The sequence below is a fragment of the Zea mays genome, chromosome 1 (genome assembly GCF_902167145.1).
Source record: "Zea mays cultivar B73 chromosome 1, Zm-B73-REFERENCE-NAM-5.0, whole genome shotgun sequence".
Classification (NCBI taxonomy): domain Eukaryota; kingdom Viridiplantae; phylum Streptophyta; class Magnoliopsida; order Poales; family Poaceae; genus Zea; species Zea mays.
The window spans coordinates 83,502,550-83,528,706 of record NC_050096.1 but is presented as its reverse complement, the minus strand read 5'-3'; the positions used below and the strand labels follow the sequence as shown (position 1 = coordinate 83,528,706).

At 48.8% G+C, this 26,157-nt stretch overlaps 2 protein-coding genes and 2 pseudogenes across 2 annotated transcripts; 2 read left to right on the top strand and 2 right to left on the bottom strand.

Moving 5' to 3' along the window:
* Positions 1-1,513: 1,513 nt before the first annotated feature.
* LOC103644757 (glutamate synthase 1 [NADH], chloroplastic) lies at positions 1,514-2,823 on the bottom strand. The gene is made up of 4 exons (XM_020541931.2): positions 2,470-2,823; positions 2,236-2,355; positions 2,039-2,152; positions 1,514-1,946 (listed from the first exon to the last, which is right to left on the bottom strand). The coding sequence occupies exons 1-4, from the start codon at positions 2,803-2,805 to the stop codon at positions 1,851-1,853; spliced, it is 666 nt and encodes a 221-aa protein (XP_020397520.1). The 5' UTR covers positions 2,806-2,823; the 3' UTR covers positions 1,514-1,850.
* Positions 2,824-12,540: 9,717 nt separating this feature from the next.
* LOC109941333 (protein ASPARTIC PROTEASE IN GUARD CELL 1-like) lies at positions 12,541-14,137 on the bottom strand (annotated as a pseudogene).
* A 2,929-nt stretch (positions 14,138-17,066) lies between these two features.
* LOC100384401 (uncharacterized) lies at positions 17,067-18,169 on the top strand. Its single transcript, NM_001176943.3, has one exon. The coding sequence runs from the start codon at positions 17,173-17,175 to the stop codon at positions 17,866-17,868; it is 696 nt and encodes a 231-aa protein (NP_001170414.2). The 5' UTR covers positions 17,067-17,172; the 3' UTR covers positions 17,869-18,169.
* Positions 18,170-20,885: 2,716 nt separating this feature from the next.
* Positions 20,886-26,157, top strand: part of LOC118473061 (uncharacterized) — a 98,204-nt pseudogene continuing 92,932 nt past the window's right edge.

Here is a 26,157-nt window from a genome sequence, read left to right as displayed (position 1 = left end):
AAAGAGACAAGGCTACAAGGGTAAGACATCACAACAAGTTGCAGCTTACCACAGATTATTGGCAAACTTAACCACTTTATTACCGTTCTTCAAACTCCAAACCTCAAGTGTGATGGCCTACTTGTGACACCCAAAAACCAATTTGAGGCACACATCCCCAAGTTCCCAAGTTCGACTTGGGCAACAGGCTTGTGTGCAGCACCCATAGGCCACACACCTAGAACCAACAACATGGTTTAAATGTCCTGTGTGAAACAGCTAACGACATACCCTAAGAAAAATAAGAGAAATACAAACTAAAAGCAGAGCATGGTCTAGGAATAAGCACCTAGCAATATACACTACTTTGTGCCTAATGTGGCAGTACATTTCCCTCATTTGTGCCTAATAGTGTCAGCATGACAAGGTGACCAGAAAAGTCGGTTGCCTCATCTCAAGTAGATTGTCTTTGATGCACTAAACGAGATCAACACCACAAAAAAAGAAAATGTCAGTTGCACAGAATTTCATGCAAAACAGTTGGGAGCCCTAAGCTACCTCAAACCAAACACATTTCCTTCCCACCACCTAATCGGAGGTCACATCCTGATGAGTCGGGCATAGCAGTCGGCCATAGGAGAACTACAGCTGGACTCTGCAACATGGTTATCGGGTATCAACTAATAGAGATTTCTAATACTTCACTTTAAGGCATCAAGAACCAGGACTGAAATAGCATATGAGTAGAGCAGTGATGGTAGGACAGTTCAAAGTTCGATGCCTGCATAGGAGTGTATCTTCTTACAACAGCCTTGCTATTATTGGTTCCCATCCATCGACTATGATCATGACAATTTTTGTGTAAGTGCCAAAGTTTTGTATTTACCAGAGCCATATAACTCATGAAGTTTTCATGACCTAGGTCTGCATAGTAGTACCCCTTAAGCTGGGACGGTTTAAGCTGGCCCTTGTAAACAACAGTCTTGTAATATAAAGATATACAACTTTGAATAAGAATTATTTATACAAACATAAGCCAACCAGAATGTCATTTGGCTACATATTTACAATTTTTAAGAGCAAATCTAAGGCAATTTGTTGCTATCCCCTATAGAAAAACAAAAAAATGCCAAAATTCCATTCTGAAAACTGTGCTAAGTGGAGACTCTCTGATCCTTTTCAGCCCTGAAACCTAATGAAATCAAAAGCATGAACAAAAACTTTTGAAGTGAGAAAAAGGAACCACCTAGAAGATAGAGAGCACATGTAGAAATCCCTCTCTCCACCATGCTTAATGTTCAGAGAGGCTTGAACAGAGATGATTGAGAGTCTCCTAAGGATATATAGCTGCGACAATTCATGAAAAAATGTTAAAGCCAAATCTATCAAATGTGCTGATATGCACTTACATCTAGTGGTATGGAATTACCTGTTGTTCAAACTCAGCCTCTGACCTTGAGCTCTTGGTAACGAAAACCTGCTCAATGACTGGCTCAGTCTCGAGTGCAGATTCACCCAAGTCTGAGTTGCAAGCTTATTAAAACGATAAAACGTTGGAACGCTCATGGGTGAAATTTTGACTTTTAAACGTTTAAACTTTGTTTAAACGTAGTTTTAAACAACATAGGAAAAATACCAATATATCATAATTTCAGACAATAATATGAAGTTAAATACCAAAACAGAGAGGTTAGTGGCTTACCAAAACTTCACCCATGAGCTGGATTGAACCCCAAAAGTAACTAATAGACCGGGCCCAAAAATAGCTAATGGTCTAAAATGCATAAAACACTGCGTTTTACAGTTTAGAACGCCAAAACGCTAAAACGTGATTTCAACCTCTAATTAGAGTTTTGACGTTTAAACGTAGTTTAAACATCGTTTAAACGTAGTTTTAATAACACTGCTGAGTTGTCAGTCGGAACCAGACGCCACCCGAGTATTACATGTCCCAGTGATTCTGCAACCTGCAAGGACAAGATTATTAATCAGAGAAATGAGCTTAACATGAAAATCCTGCATCATAGGCTATCAACTTTATTAACAGTGTTACACCAACCTTCTTAAACTCAGCTTTGCCTTTCTCACGACGCTTTTCATCTGTTGGCATAAAAAACATTCCAACATCATACTCGCCTGGTGGGGGTAGCTCAAACCCAGCATCCTTTGCGACCTACAAGAACACCAAAGCAATTGAATAACTATTGAAAAGAACATATTTGTTCTTCTATTTCTTTTTGTTGCAAAGAAACTCACCTCTTTGAAGAAGTCATGTGGTAGAGCGACCATGATGCCGGCACCATCTCCTGTATTCTTCTCGCAGCTGCAGGCACCACGGTGAGCCATTCTCTCAAGCATCTCAATAGCATCATTAACCTAGAGTAAAAAGGAGAGCAAAATCGGCATCCCGAACATGATACATCAAAATAGTGTAGCTACAATGCATGTGGCATCGCCTTTTTGAACTTTGAAGGAATCGATGTAACTCACAGTCTCGCGTTTGTAATCGCCAGATAGCTCAGCGACAAACCCAACGCCGCACGCGTCACGCTCGAACGAGGAATCGTAGAGCCCAATGCTGCTGTTCGGGAGCTTTGAGAGCGGCCTCACCACCTCGGCATCGCGTGCCGCCGCGTGGGGCGCCCGCGGAACGACGCGCTCCTCGGTGCGGTGCATGCCGCCAAGGAATTCGCTGCCCTCGAGGGAAACGCCACCGTAGGCTTGCCAGCCCGAACGGTACGGCGCCGCCACGGGGCGGCCACGTCGGGCCCAACGACCTGCGCCCAGCGGCGCCGACCTCGACGCTTTCCCTTGCGCCGTCAACATGGCTGAACAGCAAGCCTCGCTACCTGTCATGCAACAATCAAACAACGACGAACATCAGATGGTGTTCGCTTAGCTGTTCATCGATCTACAACACCACACGGGGGAAAAGGGAACCTGAAAGTCGCCTAGAGGGGGGGTGAATAGGGCGAAACTGAAATTTACAAATATAAACACAACTACAAGCCGGGTTAGCGTTAGAAATATAAACGAGTCCGCGAGAGAGGGCGCAAAACAAATCGCAAGCGAATAAGTAAGTGAGACACGCAGATTTGTTTTACCGAGGTTCGGTTCTCGCAAACCTACTCCCCGTTGAGGAGGCCACAAAGGCCGGGTCTCTTTCAACCCTTCCCTCTCTCAAACGATCCACGGATCGAGTGAGCTTTCTTTTCTCAATCACTTGGAACACAAAGTTCCTACAAGGATCACCACAAGATTGGTGTCTCTTGTCTCAATTACAAGTGAGCTTGATCGCAATGAAAGAATCAAGAAAGCACGATTAAAAAGCCAAGCAACAAGAGCGACAAATGACACATGGATCACTTTCTCTCAAGCCACTAGTCACTAATGATCTCTTATCTCAATAGTGAAACTTGGAGAGATGGAGGCTTTGAATGTGTCTTGGAATGGATTGCTAGCTCTTGTATTGAATGTTGAAGGTTGGAATGCTTGGATAGATTGAATGGAGGTGGTTGGGGTTGTATTTATAGCCACCAACCACTTCCTAGCCGTTGGGCCTTTCTGCTGAGCGCGGACGGTCCGCCCTCCTGGTGCGGACGGTCCGCCCCTGTAGATCAACGGCTGAAGATGCAACGGTCAGCAGTAACGGCTATATCAACGGCTATATTGCATTTAATGCGACGTCAGATGTCAGACAGAGCCAGTCGCGGACGGTCCGCCCGCCTGGCCCGGACGGTCCGCGAGGCCGCTAAAATTCATTTCTCCGAACCCGTCACCTTCGGGTTTTTCGGTTTCTTACCGACCGGACGGTCCGCGCCTGAGGCCGGACGGTCCGCGCGAGGGCTCGGACGGTCTTTACTTTTCCTCCGGACAGTCTGTAGTGGAAACTTGTGTTTTTGCATTGGTTCTGTCCGAGGGTCATCCTTGTGTCGCGGACGGTCCGCCGCAAGGGCCCGGACGGTCCGCGCTTGGCCTGTTTTTCCAAAAAGCTTCTCCTGTCCGGAATAATCTACGGTATTCCGGACAGTTGATTTAGTATAGTTATAGATGAACCTTTGGCACCTGTAGAACATATAATCTAGAGCAAACTAGTTAGTCCAATTGTTTGTGTTGGACGATTCAACCACCAAAATTAATTAGGGACTAGGTGTAAGCCTAATTCCCTTTCAATCTCCCCCTTTTTGGTGATTGATGCCAACACAAACCAAAGCAAATATAGAAGTGCATAATTGAACTAGTTTGCATAATGTAAGTGCAAAGGTTGCTTGGAATTGAGCCAATATAAATACTTGCAAAATATGCATGAATTGTTTCTTTCTTATATAACATTTTGGACCACGCTTGCACCATAAGTTTTGTTTTTGCAAACAATTTTGTAAATCCTTTTCAAAGTTCTTTTTGCAAATAGTCAAAGGTAAATGAATAGGATTTTGCAAAGCATTTTCAAGATTTGAAATTTTCTCCCCCTGTTTCAAATGCTTCTCCTTTGATTAAACAAAACTCCCCCTAAATGAGATCCTCCTCTTAGCGTTCAAGAGGGTTTTGATATAACATCTTTGAAATACTACTTTCTCCCCCTTTTGAACACAATAAGACACCAATTGATAAAATTCTTTTGAAAACGTGAAAACATGAAGTTTTTGAAATTGGTGGTGGTGCGGTCCTTTTGCTTTGGGCTCACTTCTCCCCCTTGTTGGCATGAATCGCCAAAAACGGAATCATTAGAGCCCTCGAAGTACTTTCTTCCCCTTTGGTCATAAATAAGTGAGTTAGGATTATACCAAAGACGAAGTCCTTTTGCTCTCTCCCCCAAGGATGGAGAGTGGCTTGGAGCGACGGCGAAGGTTGAGTTACGGAGTGGAAGCCTTTGTCTTTGCCGAAGACTCCAATTCCCTTTCAATATACCTATGACTTGGTTTGAGATAGACTTGAAAACACATTAGTCATAGCATATAAAGAGATATGATCAAAGGTATATAAATGTGCTATGTGTGCAATCTAGCAAAAGAAATTGCGGGAATCAAGAATATTGAGCTCATGCCTAAGTTTGGTAAAAGATTGTTCATCAAGCGGCTTGGTAAAGATATCGGCTAATTGATCTTTAGTATTAATGTATGAAATCTCGATATCTCCCTTTTGTTGGTGATCCCTTAAAAAGTGATACCGAATGGCTATGTGCTTAGTGCGGCTATGCTCGACGGGATTGTCGGCCATTTTGATTGCACTCTCATTATCACATAGCAAAGGGACTTTGGTTAATTTGTAACCGTAGTCCCGCAGGGTTTGCCTCATCCAAAGCAATTGTGCGCAACAATGTCCTGCGGCAATGTACTCGGCTTCGGCGGTGGAAAGAGCAACCGAATTTTGCTTCTTTGAAGCCCAAGACACCAAGGATCTTCCCAAGAACTGGCAAGTCCCCGATGTGCTCTTCCTATTGATTTTGCACCCCGCCCAATCGGCATCCGAATATCCAATCAAATCAAATGTGGATCCCCTAGGATACCAAAGCCCAAACTTAGGAGTATAAGCCAAATATCTCAAGATTCGTTTCACGGCCGTAAGGTGAGCTTCCTTAGGGTCGGCTTGGAATCTTGCACACATGCATACGGAAAGCATAATGTCCGGTCGAGATGCACATAAATAGAGTAAAGAACCTATCATCGACCGGTATACCTTTTGATCCACGGACTTACCTCCCGTGTCGAGGTCGAGATGCCCATTAGTTCCCATGGGTGTCTTGATGGGCTTGGCATCCTTCATCCCAAACTTGTTGAGAATGTCTTGTGTATACTTCGTTTGGCTAATGAAGGTGCCCTCTTGGAGTTGCTTCACTTGAAATCCTAAGAAATACTTCAACTCCCCCATCATAGACATCTCGAATTTCTGTGTCATGATCCTACTAAACTCTTCACATGTAGACTCGTTAGTAGACCCAAATATAATATCATCAACATAAATTTGGCATACAAACAAGTCATTTTCAAGAGTTTTAGTAAAGAGTGTAGGATCGGCCTTGCCGACTTTGAAGTCATTTGCAATAAGGAAATCTCTAAGGCATTCATACCATGCTCTTGGGGCTTGCTTGAGCCCATAAAGCGCCTTAGAGAGCCTATAGACATGGTTAGGATACTTACTGTCTTCAAAGCCGGGAGGTTGCTCAACATAGACCTCTTCCTTGATTGGTCCGTTGAGGAAGGCACTTTTCACGTCCATTTGATAGAGCTTAAAGCCATGGTAAGTAGCATAGGCCAATAATATGCGAATTGACTCAAGCCTAGCTACGGGTGCATAGGTTTCACCAAAATCCAAACCTTCGACTTGTGAATACCCTTTGGCCACGAGTCGGGCTTTGTTCCTTGTCACCACACCATGCTCATCTTGCTTGTTGCGGAAGACCCATTTGGTTCCTACAACATTTTGGTTAGGACGTGGAACTAAATGCCATACCTCGTTCCTCGTGAAATTGTTGAGCTCCTCTTGCATTGCCACCACCCAATCCGAATCTTGGAGAGCTTCCTCTACCCTGTGTGGCTCAATAGAGGAAACAAAAGAGTAATGTTCACAAAAATGAGCAACCCGAGATCGAGTAGTTACCCCCTTATGAATGTCGCCGAGGATGGTGTCGACGGGGTGATCTCGTTGGATTGCTTGGTGGACTCTTGGGTGTGGCGGTCTTGGTTCTTCCTTATCCTCCTTTTCTTCATCATTTGTATCTCCCCCTTGATCATTGCTATCATCTTGAGTTGGCTCGTCTTCTTGATTTTGCTCTTCATCATTTTGAGCCTTATCCTCATTTTGAGTTGGTGGAGATGCTTGCATGGAGGAGGATGGTTGATCTTGTGTACTTGGAGGCTCTTCGGATTCCTTAGGACACACATCCCCGATGGACATGTTCCTTAGCGCGATGCATGGAGCCTGTTCTTCACCTATCTCATCAAGATCAACTTGCTCTACTTGAGAGCCGTTAGTTTCATCAAACACAACGTCACAAGAGACTTCAACTAGTCCAGTGGACTTGTTAAAGACCCTATATGCCCTTGTGTTTGAGTCATAACCAAGTAAAAAACCTTCTACAGTTTTAGGAGCAAATTTAGATTTTCTACCTCTTTTAATAAGAATGAAGCATTTGCTACCAAAAACTCTAAAATATGAAATGTTGGGCTTTTTACCGGTTAGGAGTTCATATGATGTCTTCTTGAGGATTCGGTGAAGATATAACCGGTTGATGGCGTAGCAGGCGGTGTTGACCGCTTCGGCCCAAAACCGGTCCGGTGTCTTGTACTCATCAAGCATGGTTCTTGCCATGTCCAATAGAGATCGATTCTTCCTCTCCACTACACCATTTTGTTGTGGGGTGTAGGGAGAGGAGAACTCATGCTTGATGCCCTCCTCCTCAAGGAAGCCTTCAATTTGAGAGTTCTTGAACTCCGTCCCGTTGTCGCTTCTTATTTTCTTGATCCTTAAGCCGAACTCATTTTGAGCTCGTCTCAAGAATCCCTTTAAGGTCTCTTGGGTTTGAGATTTTTCCTGTAAAAAGAATACCCAAGTGAAGCGAGAATAATCATCCACAATAACTAGACAGTACTTACTCCCGCCGATGCTTATGTAAGCGATCGGGCCGAATAGATCCATGTGTAGGAGCTCCAGTGGCCTGTCAGTCGTCATTATGTTCTTGTGTGGATGATGAGTGCCAACTTGCTTCCCTGCTTGGCATGCGCTACAAATCCTGTCTTTCTCAAAATGAACATTGGTTAGTCCTAAAATGTGCTCTCCCTTTAGAAGCTTATGAAGATTCTTCATCCCAACATGGGCTAGTCGGCGGTGCCAGAGCCAACCCATGTTAGTCTTAGCAATTAAACATGTGTCGAGCTCAGCTCTATCAAAATCTACTAAGTATAGCTGACCCTCTAACACACCCTTAAATGCTATTGAATCATCACTTCTTCTAAAGACAGTGACACCTATATCAGTAAAAAGACAGTTGTAGCCCATTTGACATAATTGGGAAACAGAAAGCAAGTTGTAATCTAATGAATCAACAAGAAAAACATTGGAAATGGAATGGTCAGGTGAAATAGCAATTTTACCCAAACCTTTGACCAACCCTTGATTTCCATCCCCGAATGTGATAGCTCGTTGGGGATCTTTGTTTTTCTCATATGAGGAGAACATCCTTTTCTCCCCGGTCATGTGGTTTGTGCACCCGCTGTCGAGTATCCAACTTGAGCCCCCGGATGCATAAACCTACAAAACAAATTTAGTTCTTGACTTTAGGTACCCAAACTGTTTTGGGTCCTTTGGCATTAGATACAAGAACTTTGGGTACCCAAACACAAGTCTTGGAGCCCTTGTGTTTGCCCCCAACAAATTTGGCAACTACCTTGCCGGATTTGCTAGTAAGCACATAAGATGCATCAAAAGTTTTAAATGAAATGGCATGATCATTTGATGCATTAGGAATTTTCTTCTCAGGCAACTTAGCATGGGTTGGTTGCCTAGAGCTAGATGTCTCACCCTTATACATATAAGCATGATTAGGGCCAGAGTGAGACTTCCTAGAATGAATCTTCCTAATTTTGCTCTCAGGATAGCCGGCAGGGTATAAAATGTAACCCTCGTTATCCTGAGGCATGGGAGCTTTGCCCTTAACAAAGTTAGATAAGTTCTTAGGAGGGGCATTAAGTTTGACATTGTCTCCCCTTTGGAAGCCAATGCCATCCTTGATGCCAGGGCGTCTCCCATTATAGAGCATGCTTCTAGCCAATTTAAATTTTTCATTTTCTAAGTCATGCTCTCTAATCTTGGCATTTAGTTGAGCTATGTGATCATTTTGTTTTTTAATTAAGGCTAGGTGATCATGGATAGCATCAACATTAATATCTCTACATCTAGTACAAATGGAAATATGCTCAACATTAGATGTAGAGGGTTTGCAAGATTTTAGTTCAACAACCTTAGTATGCAACATATCATTTTTAGTTCTAAGGTCGGAGATAGTAGCATTGCAAACATCAAAATCCTTAGCCTTAGCAATTAGTTTCTCATTCTCATTTCTAAGGCTATCAATGGAAACATTTAACTCATCAATCCTAGCAAGCAAATCAACATTATCATTTCTAGGATCAATGCAAACATGAGAATCTACCTTAGTAATTAATTTAGCATTTTCATTTCTAAGGTTGGCAATAGTGTCATGGCACATGCTTAGCTCACTAGATAATTTGTTACATTTTTCTACTTCTAGAGCATAAGCATTTTTAACCTTAACATGTTTCTTATTTTCTTTGATTAGGAAGTTCTCTTGGGAGTCCAAGAGATCATCCTTTTCATGGATGGCACTAATTAGTTCATTTAATTTTTCCTTTTGTTCCATGTTAAGGTTAGCAAAAAGAATGCGCAAGTTATCCTCCTCATTTTTATCATCATCCTCATCACTAGATGTTTCATATTTAGTGGAGGACCTTGATTTTACCTTCTTTTTGCCGTCCTTTGCCATGAGACACTTGTGGCCGACGTTTGGGAAGAGAAGGCCTTTGGTGACGGCGATGTTGGCGGCGTCCTCGTCGTCGGAGGAGTCGCTTGAGCTTTCGTCGGAGTCCCACTCCCGACAAACATGGGCATCGCCGCCCTTCTTCTTGTAATACTTCTTCTTCTCCTTTCTTCTTCCCTTCTTGTCGTCGCCCCTGTCACTGTCACTAGACATAGGACATTTTGCAATAAAGTGACCGGGCTTACCACACTTGTAGCAAACCTTCTTGGAACGGGGTTTGTAGTCCTTCCCCTTCCGTTGCTTGAGAATTTGCCGAAAGCTTTTGATGATTAGGGCCATCTCCTCGTTGTCGAGCTTGGAGGCGTCAATTGGTTGTCTACTTGGTGTAGACTCCTCCTTCTTCTCCTCCGTTGCCTTGAAGGCCACCGGTTGCGCCTCGGAGGTGGAAGGCTCGTCAAGCTCGTTGATCTTCTTGGAGCCCTTAATCATGCATTCAAAACTCACAAAATTCCCGATAACTTCCTCGGGGGTCATTAGTGGATATCTAGGATTCCCACGAATTAATTGTACTTGAGTGGGGTTAAGGAAAATAAGAGCTCTTAGAATAACCTTAACCACTTCGTGGTCATCCCATTTTGTGCTCCCGAGGTTGCGCACTTGGTTCACCAAGGTCTTGAGCCGGTTGTACATGTCTTGTGGCTCCTCCCCTTGGCGAAGACGGAAGCGACCGAGCTCCCCCTCGATCGTTTCCCGCTTGGTGATCTTGGTGAGTTCATCACCCTCGTGCGCCGTCTTGAGTAGGTCCCAAATCTCCTTGGCGTTCTTCAATCCTTGTACTTTGTTGTATTCCTCCTTGCTTAGTGAGGCAAGGAGGATGGTTGCGGCTTGGGAGTTGAAGTGCTCGATTTGGGCCACTTCGTCCGTGTCATAGTCCTCATCCCCTATTGATGGTACCTGTACACCATACTCAACAACATCCCATATTCTTTTGTGGAGAGAGGTTAGATGAAATCGCATCAAATTACTCCACATAGCATAATCTTCACCATTAAAAGTTGGTGGTTTGCCTAATGGGACGGAAAGTAAAGGTGTATGTTTAGGAATGCGAGGGTAGCGTAGGGGGATCTTACTATACTTCTTGCGCTCTTGGCGCTTAGAAGTGACGGAGGGCGCATCGGAGTCGGAGGTAGAAGTTGATGAAGTGTCGGTCTCGTAGTAGACCACCTTCCTCATCCTCTTGTGCTTATCGCCTTTCCGATGCGGCTTGTGGGAAGAAGATTTTTCCTTCTTCTCTTTGTGGTGAGAAGAAGATTTCTTCTCCTTCCCTTTGTTGGAGGAGCTCTTCTTCTTCTCCCTCCTTTTGGTGCGGGACTCTTCCGATGAAGTGCTCCCGTAGCTTGTAGTGGGCTTTTCGCCGGTCTCCATCTCCTTCTTGGCGAGATCTCCCGACATCACTTCGAGCGGTTAGGCTCTAATGAAGCACCGGGTTCTGATACCAATTGAAAGTCGCCTAGAGGGGGGGTGAATAGGGCGAAACTGAAATTTACAAATATAAACACAACTACAAGCCGGGTTAGCGTTAGAAATATAAACGAGTCCGCGAGAGAGGGCGCAAAACAAATCGCAAGCGAATAAGTAAGTGAGACACGCAGATTTGTTTTACCGAGGTTCGGTTCTCGCAAACCTACTCCCCGTTGAGGAGGCCACAAAGGCCGGGTCTCTTTCAACCCTTCCCTCTCTCAAACGATCCACGGATCGAGTGAGCTTTCTTTTCTCAATCACTTGGAACACAAAGTTCCTACAAGGATCACCACAAGATTGGTGTCTCTTGTCTCAATTACAAGTGAGCTTGATCGCAATGAAAGAATCAAGAAAGCACGATTAAAAAGCCAAGCAACAAGAGCGACAAATGACACATGGATCACTTTCTCTCAAGCCACTAGTCACTAATGATCTCTTATCTCAATAGTGAAACTTGGAGAGATGGAGGCTTTGAATGTGTCTTGGAATGGATTGCTAGCTCTTGTATTGAATGTTGAAGGTTGGAATGCTTGGATAGATTGAATGGAGGTGGTTGGGGTTGTATTTATAGCCACCAACCACTTCCTAGCCGTTGGGCCTTTCTGCTGAGCGCGGACGGTCCGCCCTCCTGGTGCGGACGGTCCGCCCCTGTAGATCAACGGCTGAAGATGCAACGGTCAGCAGTAACGGCTATATCAACGGCTATATTGCATTTAATGCGACGTCAGATGTCAGACAGAGCCAGTCGCGGACGGTCCGCCCGCCTGGCCCGGACGGTCCGCGAGGCCGCTAAAATTCATTTCTCCGAACCCGTCACCTTCGGGTTTTTCGGTTTCTTACCGACCGGACGGTCCGCGCCTGAGGCCGGACGGTCCGCGCGAGGGCTCGGACGGTCTTTACTTTTCCTCCGGACAGTCTGTAGTGGAAACTTGTGTTTTTGCATTGGTTCTGTCTGAGGGTCATCCTTGTGTCGCGGACGGTCCGCCGCAAGGGCCCGGACGGTCCGCGCTTGGCCTGTTTTTCCAAAAAGCTTCTCCTGTCCGGAATAATCTACGGTATTCCGGACAGTTGATTTAGTATAGTTATAGATGAACCTTTGGCACCTGTAGAACATATAATCTAGAGCAAACTAGTTAGTCCAATTGTTTGTGTTGGACGATTCAACCACCAAAATTAATTAGGGACTAGGTGTAAGCCTAATTCCCTTTCAGAACCAAAAATGCGTGAAAAAACATATTTAAAGAGCGCCCGAAAAACAAGCAGAAAGCTCAAGGCTGTCCCCTTCGGGCTTCGGCCCTTCCCTACTATGCATAACATGAAGAACCGACTGTGCATAAAGCGTAAAGCCAAGCTTGCCCTGTCATTACTATAATTTATTTTCTATTACTATAATTTATTTTCTATGGAATAATATGAAGAACCGACTGTGCATAAAGCCAAGCTTGCCCTGTCATTCGAGGAACAAAATACACTTGCGTACCAAAATAACAAATATGAACTGATGGTTTGTAATTAACGTGATGAACATATATAGGGTTTTGAAAATACTACATGCAGACCAGTTGATGCTATAACAAAGCCAATGAGAATGGCAATCACAACATAACTATTAGCCAGAGTGCATTCATAAATGTAGAAAAACTTGAAGAGTTTTACCTTGAACCAGAAGGCAAATTCAAGACGCCTCATGTGTTCAGTCCTGAATGGTTTATCAGTTGGTTGACTGCAACAAAAATATTTAGTATGTGAGAAATTTAACTTGTACCACAAAAATAATTCACTGTCAGTTGTAGTGATGCTCAGCTATACAAAACCAACCCGATAATCTTTTCTTTATTGCCTAAATCTGAGTTGATTTTAAAACCTTAGCAATTTCATGTGTGGTAGTGGAATCAACTAACAACAAACGACTACCATGCCAATGTTTAAGTGCGGTACACAGATCATCTCTAAACTGAAAGCAAAGACTACTAAGGCCAAAACCTCGCCACAAACTTTAGGAGCAAATAACGCTCTGTTGGCTTCAATCCTTTGATGACCCGCCGAATGAGTTCAGACGTGAAAGCCATATATAAGCAATAATTTATTTTCTGCTGGTAAATAAAAACAATTATTCAACAAAAGTGGGCTGAAATACCAGCACATCATACATACCAACCATGCAGCACCGCCTCGAGGAGGCGATTGGTGAGGTTTTTATTACCAGTACAATCCGCAAAGCACGAGCACTAATAAAAGAGCAAACAACCAGCTTTGGAATTTCCTTTGCTGCTACAGTGTTGCGTGGACTGGACTCTGGAGTAATCAGTGGCCTCCACTCCGATCCCTGTCGCAGCCGACGACATGCATGACCGCCGACGGAACCCCAGGGCCCAGCCTCTCCTTCTCCAGGTCATACTCGACGAGGTAGTTCTACTGCTGGAAGCTACCGAGGATGATGGCCGGGTCGCCGCCCTCATTTCCAGCCCCAGAGCCTCCAAAGTCGGTGATTACTACCTGGCGCCCTGCGGCAACGCGAAGTAGGGGTGCAGCCCCAGCCCGACCTCCGTGTTTTTGGACCGTTTGTACCGCCCGCCCACCACCGTCACCACTGTGTCCGCCACAGGCTGGAACACGGTCGGGTCTAGGTACGTGAACGTGGTGCCGGAGTCCATGATGGCGCCTCCGGACCCTGCTGCGTTGGTCGCGAACTCCCACGCCAAGAGCTGCACCGCCTTCCCGCCCACCGTCATGCCCCTCAACGCCAGGTAGTAGTACATGTCGTACGACAACTTGTCACCCGCTGCGCTCTTCACCAAGGGCACGTATTGCATGCCCTCGCCGCCTCCGGTGCCACCGAGGACGAGAGAGCCGCTCATGGCGGCGTTGTCGTTGAAGCGGCGGGATAGGACGGTGTCGCGATGAGCAGACCGACGGTGGAGCCGTACACGACGTCGTAGGGCGGACATACATTGCTGGCGGAGGGGCAGTTGGCGGTGCCGGGGGAGCAGTGGGGTGGCGGCACTTGGTGGCGAGATTCGCGGCGGAGTGGATCTACAGGCAGGAGGGGTTGCGGCGGCCCACGAGGCGGGAGGAGGAGGAGTTCTTGGGGTGGAAGACCGGGACAATGGAGGCGGACGGGGAGGATGTGCTGCCCCTTGACATCTCGAACGGGATCCCGCCCTACAGCCGGCCGCCCCTCCTCCAGTGCCCCCCTGCAGCGTCGTGCCTCTTCTTCTGGATCTTGCCCCAGCCATGGAGGTGGGCTCGGATTTGTCTGTCGCGCCGCCCGCCTGACGCACCCTCCAAAACTGATTTCCCCTCAACCAGCCCCTCCGCCACACATCTCGTCGCCTCGATTAGATCTCAAGGCTCTCCTCTCGTGAGCGGCGGCACTGGCATGGGGAGAGAAGAGGGGGAGATGAGCAAAACAGCAGCGCGAAGGGGAAGAATAGTACCTCGTGCAGCGTCTGCCGGTGGTTGTGGGAGGAAGAAGTGGGGAGGGGGATTGAGCGCGATCTAGGGTCTAGGCACTCCGGCGGCGGTGTCTAGATCGGAGTCGACGGTTGCAGGAGGAAGAAGTGGTGAGGGGAGACCGATGGTTTTGGCGAGGGTTGCGCGAAGCGTGCACGTGGGGGCCGTGTCGTGCTGGGATGCGGGGAGAGGCGGGGGCATGGATACAGTCTACACTAATGTCTTAATAGTTAGTAGAGATAAGGGGTGTTTGGTTTCTAGGGACTAATTTTTAGTCCCTACATTTTAGTTCCAAAATTTCCAAATATAGAAACTAAAACTTTATTTTAGTTTCTATATTTGACAATTTATAAACTAAAATAGAATAAAATGATGGGACTAAACATTAGTCCCTAGATACCAAACACCCCCTAAAGCTTTGTTTGGTTAGAGGGACTAAGGGCATGTTTGGTTTCAATTAGTTCTAGGACTAAACTTTAGTCCTAGGACTAAACTTTAGTCCCTATATGTTTGGTTTTAGGGACTAAATAGATTCTAAAGTCATTAAATACATTGTCCAAAGACTCAAATACCCTTAGAATATACTCATAATATTAGTTATCTATAAAAAGGTAAGGGCAACATGATAATTATGAGCTTTTAGTCTCTTTTAGCACCTATGTGAAGGACTAAAGACTAAATCATTTTAGTCCATATTTTAGTCCTAGTGTTTGGCAAAAAAGGGACTAAAAGGGACTAAAAACTAGAGACTAATCTTTAGTCCCTCTAACCAAACACCCCCTAAGCTTTAGTCTCTGGTTTTTTGTCTTGTTTAGTCTCTATTTTGCCAAATGGAAGGATTAAAGTAGGGACTAATTGATTTTAGTCTCTAGTCCCTCAAATACGTGCTAAAATAGACAAAAGAGCAACATTTACTCTAATTGACCTTGCCTAGAAAACTGGTGTGGAACAAGAAAAGAGGTATTTGGTCTTTATGTGTTGTATTTAATGTATTTAGAATATGTTTAGCTCATATACCCAAACATGTACTTTAATCTTAGAACTAATAGAACCAAACTGGGCCTAATTTTCAATTTCTCCCGATTCCTAGAAACCAAACAGGGCTTAAGAGTTTTTTTTTGTCGGGTACATTCCATTCATTTTCAATTTCCATGTATGCGTTTCCGAACTTTCGATGCTTCGTTTGCGGGAATAAGTTTGGTTTAATTTAGAAGACTGGTTGATCTTGCTTATATGCTTACTTGTGATCTTTCTTTTTTGGCCAGGTGAACAGGACCGCGCATCTCAGCATCTGCGACTGCATTAAGATCGCAACCATGTGCCTGCCTATCTCTATCTGTGAGTCAAGACTGTTGCTTGTTTCGTGTGCTACAAAGCAGGTCTACGGCACCAGCAACTAAACCTTATTGTTGTACTATTATTGTTAGAGCATGAACCTTATTCTATTATGCTAGAGCATGTCATGTTAGCTTTGAGGGTCTAGGCTAGAGAGACCTGCTGGCTGCAGGATTCTGTAGGTCCATGTCGTTATTGAAGCTCCCCTGGCTGCTTACAGAGAGACCACTGTCCGCTGTTCAAGGATCTTGAACCGTGTCTCCGTGTCCAGGTTCACGGAACTCCTCGAGAATCTGAACTTGTTTCCCCGAGTCAGCTTACACTGGCTCCTGCTCCTTGGTTTGAATATTGCGGAGCGTTTCCCAGACCGGGCGACAAGGCGACGGGAAACGCACAAGGGCACTCCCTCCCAGCCCAAGAAAATAAACCACGTGCTTTGTTGTCTGTTAATTATGGTATTAAGTACGTATTAACTAAGCAGAAAGGAACTAAGAGATGTACTCTAATAATAGGTAGTAAATGAGTGGGAAAAGACACTGGAACTATATAGTAGATGCCTCATGTGAGGACCAGGGGGAGTCTCTTGCACGATGCTGCCTCGAACCATAGATTAATCTTCCCTGAATTGTTAGATCTGCAGGACCTCGCACTGGCATGGCTTGGATGCTGCCTGCTGAAATGCTGCCGCGGTCTTTTGTCAGGATTATCCCACCCACCCGACTAATCCCGGATCATTGCTGCCAACATTGATGACCCTGTCTCTGACGGGTTTGGAACAGCGCTGCTTGATTGGTAGCAGTGTAGTACACAGTTTTTGTCATCTGTCTGGCGCTCGGGGTCCAGGCGTCCAGCGCCACACAACAACATACCAACCATGCATATGTTTCTGGCAACTTTTTTACGGGACCCCGGCCGGTTCTTGTTTTTGGACCCGATTTGGTCCGTGAAGCATGAAGCTTGCGTCCCATGTCAGTCAGCCTGGCATCGAATGCACAAGTTTTTTTTTTTTTGCCGGATTTTTACGTGGATGAATGAATGAGATCGTCGTTCGAATGCTGAAGACATCGCATCGCATGTGCATGTTTAATCCTACGGTTTGGGAATTGGGACGGTGAAAGGCACTGTTTTGTTTGGGAGACAACATGGACACGGTACCAAACGCCTTGTCCCCCAGACGTCTCTACTTGTGTTCTTTCTTCTCACCGGACACCAGCTCGCGCCCCCACACCGACCGGCGAGTGACCCGCCTGCCTGCCCCTCCCTATATCATCCTCGCCGCCCCACTCACTCGCCGCTCGCCTCACACGGCTAGCTAGCTACCTACCTACACGAAGAACCAGAGCTTCTCTCGCTCGCCTTGCCGTGCGTGATCTTGCTCTTTCTTTCTCTCTATGGAGGCCTCGCCGCCTCGCAGCGACACCTTCTCCCGCGACTACAAGCCGGGGCCATCGTTCGAGCGCCTGGACGCCGACGCCGCCCTCGGCGAGTCCTTCAGCAGCTCCACCGCGTCCTTCTCCTTCATCGACATGGACCCCGAGGAGCAGCTGTTCTCGATGCGGTGGACGTCGTCGTCGTCCGAGGGAGACGGGCTCCGCTTCGGCCTGCCGCGCGCTGCGGGGGCGTGCAGCTCCCCGCTGCTGCCCGCCAGCGCCGGCCTCGTGTTCTCGGACGACAGCCTTCTTCTCCCCTGCGACGCGTCGGCGTGCTCCTCGCCGGCGTTCCACACGGCGCAGAGCACGCCGGCGGCGTCCGTGGCCAGCTCGGCCCGGCGCCCAGCTGGCGGCGCTAAGCCGCTGCTGGCGACGCGGAGGATCCTGCTCAGGTACCTGCGCTTCCTCGTGCCCCTGTGCCGCAAGGCGAGGGCGCTGCGGCGGCTGCCGGTGCCAGCAGGGCGGGTGTTCTTCCCCGCGCCACGCACCAGGGCGCTGGCCACGGCGACCCCAGCGCGCCGGTCGACGTCCAGCGCCTCCTCGCCGTCGCCGCCCGCCGCCGCGGAGTACTGGTGCCACGGCAACGCCGACGTCGCCGTGCGCGACGCCATCCTCCACTGCAAGAAATCCTTGCTCACCGCTTGCGCCGAGTGCTGAATGGGGCTCTCGGCCTCTCGCAATGCAAGAACGCTTTCGGCGAAGCGACTAAGGGATTCGAGAGGAAGATGGATATAATATTTCGTCTACTCTTTTTTTCTTTTTCACGTAGTTTTGATTTTGCATGTATGTGCATACAGTACAGTGGTGATGAATTGTGCCCATGGGAATTTGGTCTTGTGAGGCGATTTAGTTACTGTCTCTTTGTACAGTAGAGGCATGGCGTTCTCTGTGTTCTCTTTCTCTGTAACTATGCATCCGTCGGGGGCATCGAGCCAGTGCAAAGTGCTGGAACAAACAGAACCAAATTGTGCCACATATTACCCGTTAAACATCTCATTTATTGGACCAAATCAAAATCAATATGTTTTTGCGCCATGAAGCTGATGACCACGTCATCAGGACATGGCACGCTCGGGACGAGGAGTACATGGGAGGAAGAGCAAATGGTATGTTCTCGGCAGCTCAGTCTCTCACATTTCTATATTCTACTAGGTATTTGCCGTGCCTTGCCATGAAAGTTAAAAATTAGTATAAAACATAAATACAAAACGACAAATATTGCTATGATATGTAAAATCCGAGTGACAAAATATCACCGTAACACTAAAATTATATTAATGATATAAATATGTAAGACAAGGACAAAAGAATCTTAGGTAGATACAAGTGTGTTGCAACGAGAAAAATAGTGCAACAATATCATGTATGGCCATGTGTTGTGTTGTTAATCAAAATTAAGTGTGCTAAATAGCATGTGCAACAACGCATAAATTATTCAATAAAATTTCACAAGCTTTAAGCAAGACCAAGAAAAAAGATCAAAAGGACATTGTATATGCCACATATGTAAACAATGCAGAGGTTCCCTTTGACAATATTTTTTTCTTCCTTAAGTTTGACCAATGAATAAAACAGAGAATTCCTTTGCTGACAATGCGCAAATTCAGATGGCATACATAGTGTGCATATGCCACTTATGTAAATCAATAGTATAATCAGATCTGAGAAAGAAAAGCTACCAAGAAGATCATTCCAACAATAGAAGGGGTCCTAGCAAGTAGGAACAAAAATATACAAAAGGATTTGATTAGCATTTAGTAGCCTCTCTTCCACAATGCGTTGCTCCACTACCTCATCTTGATCTTGTAAAAAACACCTTCTTCAACTTCCTGCCACCATGATGTCCTCTCACAATTGTTCCACGGCAAGGCCAACCTTGGCTGCACCCAATATGCTACCAACACCTTGCTCCACCACCTCTCGATCAAGTGAAGCCCGAGCCGGCGCAATAGATTCAATATGGTACCACCATATTGATCTTTCGATATGAGTACCTATTCATAAGATGATAAAGGAATGGAATAAGCATCAAACCTAAAAATGATACATTAGGTGTAAGATCAGCACATGATTGATAGTGAGAGGGAAAAAATGTTTCAAACAACTGAGTGCAGGATCAACACAAAGGTTTGTTCAAAGTTGAGGTTCAAAACCTTTTGCTCAAAGTTAAGGAGGTTCAAAATCATGTTACAAAAAAAAGATAACAAGAATCATTGCTATTACATGACGATAATCATTATGGTACTTTTTCTGATGGTGAATATCTAGTATAGCTAAAAAGTGTCTCTGGTGTGGCTTCACATAACTAACAGAATTATGACTGGGGGTGGAGACCATAATAGAAAAAAACTTTGTAGACAGGGAAATCTTTTCATGATTTTTAAAAAAAATAAAAGTGCAGCATATAAAACCTAATTAAAGACAACTGATTAGGAATCAAAGAGAACCCTTAGGGTATCTGAAAACAGAGGGACTTTCCTGCCAGTAAAGTTATCCATGTGAAAAAAGGAGGACGAAACTACCATCCACATGGAATAAATAATAAATTACAGAAGATAAAGAGGAGCATTACAGAAAACGCACCCGATCCTGTGGCTAGTAGGAGAATACAATCCCTGTGAGCAAACCAAGCATCCAAGACTTCACACCCATTTATTCGTGGAACCATTTAGTGGCGGCCTCTTCGAAGAATTTTAAAAAAGCTATGGCAAAAGCTATTTCATTTAGTAGTTGTATGAAAAATGGTCAACAGATTATTTACAAGAAAAATAACATGGTATATTGAAAATAATTCCATTAAAAGAAAGTACACGAATGCATACACGCTCAAGGCTTAAAAGAACATGTCTCTAGGTCCATTGCTTCACATCATCATTCAATAGATAGCACACTCACTAACATAATCAACATTTGTAATGCTTTAAACATATAACAATCAACACCTCAACAATCATTCGATGATTTTTTACATCGTTCAGTTAAAATAAAGAATATAATAGAAGAGCATAGATTGTGGTCACCTAGATTCACCTTGGTCAAATAGTGGTGTTTACTGAGTCAAGCCTTGTGGTCTACAAAGAGCAAAACAATTGACAATACAATAGTGGTAGGTCCTCTGAGAATTGAAGGTGAACAACATTTCCATTGTCTGCCCATTATACCACAACAGTTCCAGAGTCTGTAGATTATATAAACAAAGGAGTTCCAAAGTTGAATAAAAGAGTTTCAGGAAATCCATGATGACAGGGAAGGTCTGAACATCACAATTGAAGTCAAGGGTCCGCAACTTGTTACAGTTCAAAAATTTCCCTATACCTCTGTTGCTGCTGCTTGTACCATCGCGCAAGCAGATTTACCTGCTCTTTACACCAACACGCAAGAAGGAAAAAAAACCATTTGCACTTCATGTGACCTTGTCGGGGCCACGCGCTGGCAACGATGGAAGGTGCCATGATTTGGGGAAGGACGGGGATTGCGGTGGATGGCGACGATGGAAGGCACCGTGATCTGGGGAAGGGCGAGGATGGTGGGGAAGGGTGGGGATGGCGGGGCATGGTGAAGCATGTGAATGCCCATAATAGGGTCATATAGAGTAGTAGAGGTGTATAGTTGGAGAGGGCAATTTCACCTGAGAGGCTGAGGTGAGCAACCATTGTTGGAGAGCAAGCAGCCACATGGCCAGCACCGCTGCCACTCCGGAAGCAGGCAACAATCACAGTGAAGACGACACCATAGTGGAGCTTCCCATTGTCGTCATCGGCAGCACCGGGCAAGAATCCATTGATACTCCATCCACCAGGTATTTGTTAGCCCCTAGCCATCATGTATCTAGCTCCAGCTTCACCGTAGACATTGAGCTCCTGTGGAGACTGCGGAAGTACCTGCTGCTTCTTGGCATCTTAGCTGTTGGTGTTACATACAATACTGGATTGACTCCACCTGGAGGGTTCTGGTCGAAGAACACACAAGGGCAATCTGGACATGAAGCGGGTGACCCTGTCCTCCGGGCTCTCTTCTTCCCACGGCACGAGGTATTCTTATACTGCAATGCAACAACCTTTGCAGCGTCTCTTGTCCTCATTGTCGGGGACCATAATTAGGGGTACCCCCAAGACTCCTAATCTCAGCTGGTAACCCCCATCAGCACAAAGCTGCAAAGGCCTGATGGGTGCGATTAAGTCAAGGCTCGGTCCACTCAAGGGACACGATCTCGCCTCGCCCGAGCCCAGCCTCGGGCAAGGGCAGCCGACCCCGGAGGATTCACGTCTCGCCCGAGGGCCCCCTCAAGCAACGGACACACCTTCGGCTTGCCCGAGGCCCAGTCTTCACCAAGAAGCAACCTTGGCCAGATCGCCACGCCAACCGACCGTATCGCAGAAGCATTTAATGCAAGGATGGCCTGACACCTTATCCTGACGCGCGCCCCTCAGTCGACAGAGCCGAAGTGACCGCAGTCACTTCGTCGCTCCACTGACCGGCCTGACAAGAGGACAGCGCCGCCTACGTCGCTCTGACTGCTGTGCCGCTCGACAGAGTGAGGCTGACAGCAGCCAAGTCCGGCTTCGGGCACCATAGGAAGCTCCGCCTCGCCCGACCCCAGGGCTCGGCCCCCGTCTCGGCCTCGGACGATGAACTCCGCCTCGCCTGACCCAGGGCTCGGACTCAGCCTCGGCTCCGGAAGACGACGAACTCGACCTCGCCCAACCTCAGGGCTCGGACTCAGTCTTGGCCTCAGACGACGGTCTCCGCCTCGCCCGACCCGGGGCTCGGACTCGACCTCGACCTCGGAAGACAGACTCGACCTCGACCTCGGAGGAGCCTCCGCCTCGCCTGACCCAGGGCTCGGACCGACCACGTCACAGGGGGGGCCATCATTATCCTACCCCTAGCTACCTCAGGCTACAGGGAACAAGACCGGTGTCCCATCTGGCTCGCCCCGGTAAACAAATAATGATGGTGCCCCGCGTGCTCCATGACGACGGCGGCTCTCAGCCCCTTACGGAAGCAAGGAGACGTCAGCAAGGACTCGACAGCCCCGACAGCTGTCCTTCCGCAAGGCTCCAGCGCTCCTCCGACGGCCACGACATCACATGAACAGGGTGCCAAAACCTCTCTAGCTGTCACGACGGCATGTACTTAGGGCACTAGCTCCTCTAAGCTAGACACGTTAGCACACTGCTACATCTCCTATTGTACACCTGGGCCCTCTCCTTACGCCTATAAAAGGAAGGCCCAGGGCACTCGCACAAGAAGGTTGGCCGCGCGGAGAGGACGGGACGGCGCGTGCAGGCCTCTCGCTCCCTCCCACGCGGACACTTGTAACCCCCTACTGCAAGCGCACCCGACCTGGGCGCAGGACAAACACGAAGGCCGCGGGTTTCCCCTTTACGCCTGTCTCCTTGTTTCTGCCCTCCGTGCTCCGTCTTGCACCGACCCATCTGGGCTGGGACACGCAACGACAATTTACTCGTCGGTCCAGGGACCCCCCGGGGTCGAAACGCCGACAATTGGCATGCCAGGTAGGGGCCTGCTGCGTGTTGACGAACAGCTTCCCGTCAAGCTCTAGATGGGTAGTCTCCAGCAACCTTTCCAGCCCAGGACGGTGCTCTATTTCGGGAGTCTTGAGTTCATGTCCCTCGACGGCAGCTACGACATGATACTCCTTCCCCCGTCGCGCGACAGCGACAATGGTGACCGACAACCCGCCCGCTGCGGCGGAATCGACGACGTCTTCCCCACGTGGCGAAAGAACAACATTCGGGTTTGTCCCGTCACCTCCCCCGCCGATGGAGGAGGAGGCGGGGCAACCAAGGCCAAGCAGGAGGCGGCACCTCGTCGGCTGTCGAGCGAGTCGACGGCGCCGATGCCCCAACGGGGGACACGTCGGGCATCGACCTCGCGTCTGAGATGAAGACGAGCGTTGTTTCCCCGCAACACGCTAACTCCAAGCGGATGGACGATGCCAGCACGCTCGCAAAGGACTTGCTGGGCGTCACCCTCGTACCTGAGACGACGGTGCAGTCTGCCCCTGACGCGACTTCGTCACCGCCCGTCGACGAAGAGGTACCGACCGATTCCCATATCGTGCCTTTTGGATTCAGCCTCGACCCACCAAGAGACTTCGCTTCGGTGGAAGCCTTCATAGAGGCATGTCCAAACCCTCCGGGGTACGGTGTGCGGTCACCCTGGGACCGGCTGACAGCCGTCTCGACCTACGGGCCCTCGGGTTCCGAGGAAGATGACGAGCCCGACTTTTGTTGGGATTTCTCCGGACTTGGTAACCCCAGTGCCAGGCAGGACTTCATGACCGCATGCGACTACTGCATTTCCGACTGTTCCTACGGTAGCCGCAGCTTCAGCGACGAGGACTGCGGCCCAAGTCGTGAATGTTTCCACGTCGATCTAGGGGGTCCCGGCGAAGGCAACCATCTTGGTATACCGGAAAACGGTGATCCCCCTAGGCCTGCACCTCGCGTTGACATCCTTCGGGAGCTAGCTGTGGTCCCAGTCCCTGCGGGGGGTCAGGACGCACAGCTCGAGCAAATCCGCGAGATGTAGGCCAGGCTCGATGAGGGAGCAGGAACACTTGAGCCGTTCCACCGGGACATCGGGCAGGAATGGGCAGGCCAAGCTCCGGTCGGAGAAGCGTGTCATTTACCCCAGGGCATCCAGCACCGCATCGCTGACTATGTCAGGGCAAGGCCACCACAGGTTTCCAGTGGGGTCGGCCAGAACCTGGCAGCAGCAGCAATACTTCTCTGTGCGATGCCGGAGCCATCAACCACCGAAGGGCGGCGTATCCAGGGAGAGCTCAAGAATCTCCTGGAGGATGCCGTGGTCCGATGGGCCGAAAGCTCTGCCTCCCAAAGGCAGGGATACCCCTCAGAGCATCGCGCCGCGACTTCCCGATTCATGCGGGAAGCCTCGGTCCACACCGGGCGCACGCGCAACACAGCGCCTGCGGCCCCGGGTAGCCTCGACAACGAGCACCATCACCGCAACCGTCGAACCCACCTCGACGAGAGGGTGCGCCGAGGCTACCACCCCAGGCGTGGGGGACGCTACGACAGCGGGGAGGATCGGAGTCCCTCGCCCGAACCACCCGGTCCGCAGGCTTTCAGCCGGGCCATACGACGGGGCACGTTCCCGACCCGGTTCCGAACCCCGACTACTATCACAAAGTACTCGGGGGAGACGAGGCCGGAACTGTGGCTCGCGGACTACCGGATGTCCTGCCAACTGGGTGGAACGGACGATGACAACCTCATCATCCGCAACCGCCCCCTGTTCCTCTCCGACACCGCTCGAGCCTGGTTGGAGCACCTGCCTCCGGGGCAGATCTCCAACTGGGACGAACTGGTCCAAGCCTTCGCCGGCAACTTCCTGGGCACGTACGTGCGCCCTGGGAACTCCTGGGATCTCCGAAGCTGCCGCCAGCAGACGAGAGAGTCTCTCCGGGACTACATCCGGCGATTCTTGAAGCAGCGCACCGAGCTACCCAACGTCACCAACTCGGATGTCATCGGCGCGTTCCTCGCCGGCGCCACCTGCCGCGACCTGGTGTGCAAGCTGGGTCGCAAGACCCCCACCAGGGCGAGCGAGCTGATGGACATCGCCACCAAGTTCGCCTCTGGCCAGGAGGCGGTTGAGGCCATCTTCTGAAAGGACAAGCAGCCCTAGGGCCGCCAGCCGGAAGATGTCCCCGAGGCGTCCACTCAGCGCGGCACCAAGAAGAAAGGCAAGAAGAAGTCGCAAGCGAAACGTGACGCCGCCGACGCGGACCTTGTCGCCGCCACTGAGTACAAGAACCATCGGAAACCTCTCGGAGGCGCCAATCTCTTCGACAAGATGCTCAAGGAGTCGTGCCCCTATCATCAGGGGCCCGTCAAGCACACCCTTGAGGAGTGCGTCATGCTTCGGCGCCACTTTCACAAGGCCGGACCACCTGCGGAAGGTGGCAGGGCTCACAACGACGATAAGAAGGAGGATCACAAGGCAGGAGAGTTCCCCGAGGTCCACGACTGCTTCATGATCTACGGTGGGCAAGTGGCGAACGCCTCGGCTCAGCACCGTAAGCAAGAGCGTCGGGAGGTCTGCTCGGTAAAGGTGGCGGCGCCAGTCTACCTAGACTGGTCCGACAAGCCCATCACCTTCGACCGGGGCGACCACCCCGACCGCGTGCCGAGCCCGGGGAAATTTCCGCTCGTTGTCGACCCCGTCATCGGCAACGTTAGGCTCACCAAGGTCCTCATGGACGGAGGCAGCAGCCTCAACATCATCTACGCCAAGAGCCTCGGGCTCCTACGGATCGATCTGTCCTCGGTCCGGGCGGGCGCGACGCCTTTTCACGGGATCATCCCCGGGAAATGCGTCCAGCCCCCCGGACAACTCGATCTACCCGTTTGCTTTGGGACTCCCTCCAACTTCCGAAGGGAAACCCTCACGTTCGAGGTGGTCGGGTTCCGAGGAACCTACCACGCAGTGCTGGGGAGGCCATGCTACGCCAAGTTCATGGCCGTCCCCAACTACACCTACCTCAAGCTCAAGATGCCGGGCCCCAACAGGGTCATCACCGTCGGCCCCACGTACCGGCACGCGTACGAATGCGACGTGGAGTGCGTGGAGTACGCCGAGGCCCTTGCCGAATCCGAGGCCCTCATCGCTGACCTGGAGAGCCTCTCCAAGGAGGCGCCAGACGTGAAGCGTCATGCCGGCAATTTCGAGCCAGCAGAGACGGTCGAATCTGTCCCTCTCGACCCCAGCAACGATGCCTCCAAGCAGATCCGGATCGGCTCCGAGCTCGACCCCAAATAGGAAGCGGTGCTCGTCGACTTTCTCCGCGCAAACGCCGGAGTCTTTGCGTGGAGTCCCTCGGACATGCCTGACATACCGAGGGAGGTCGCCGAGCACTCACTGGATATCCGAGCTGAAGCCCGACCCGTGAAG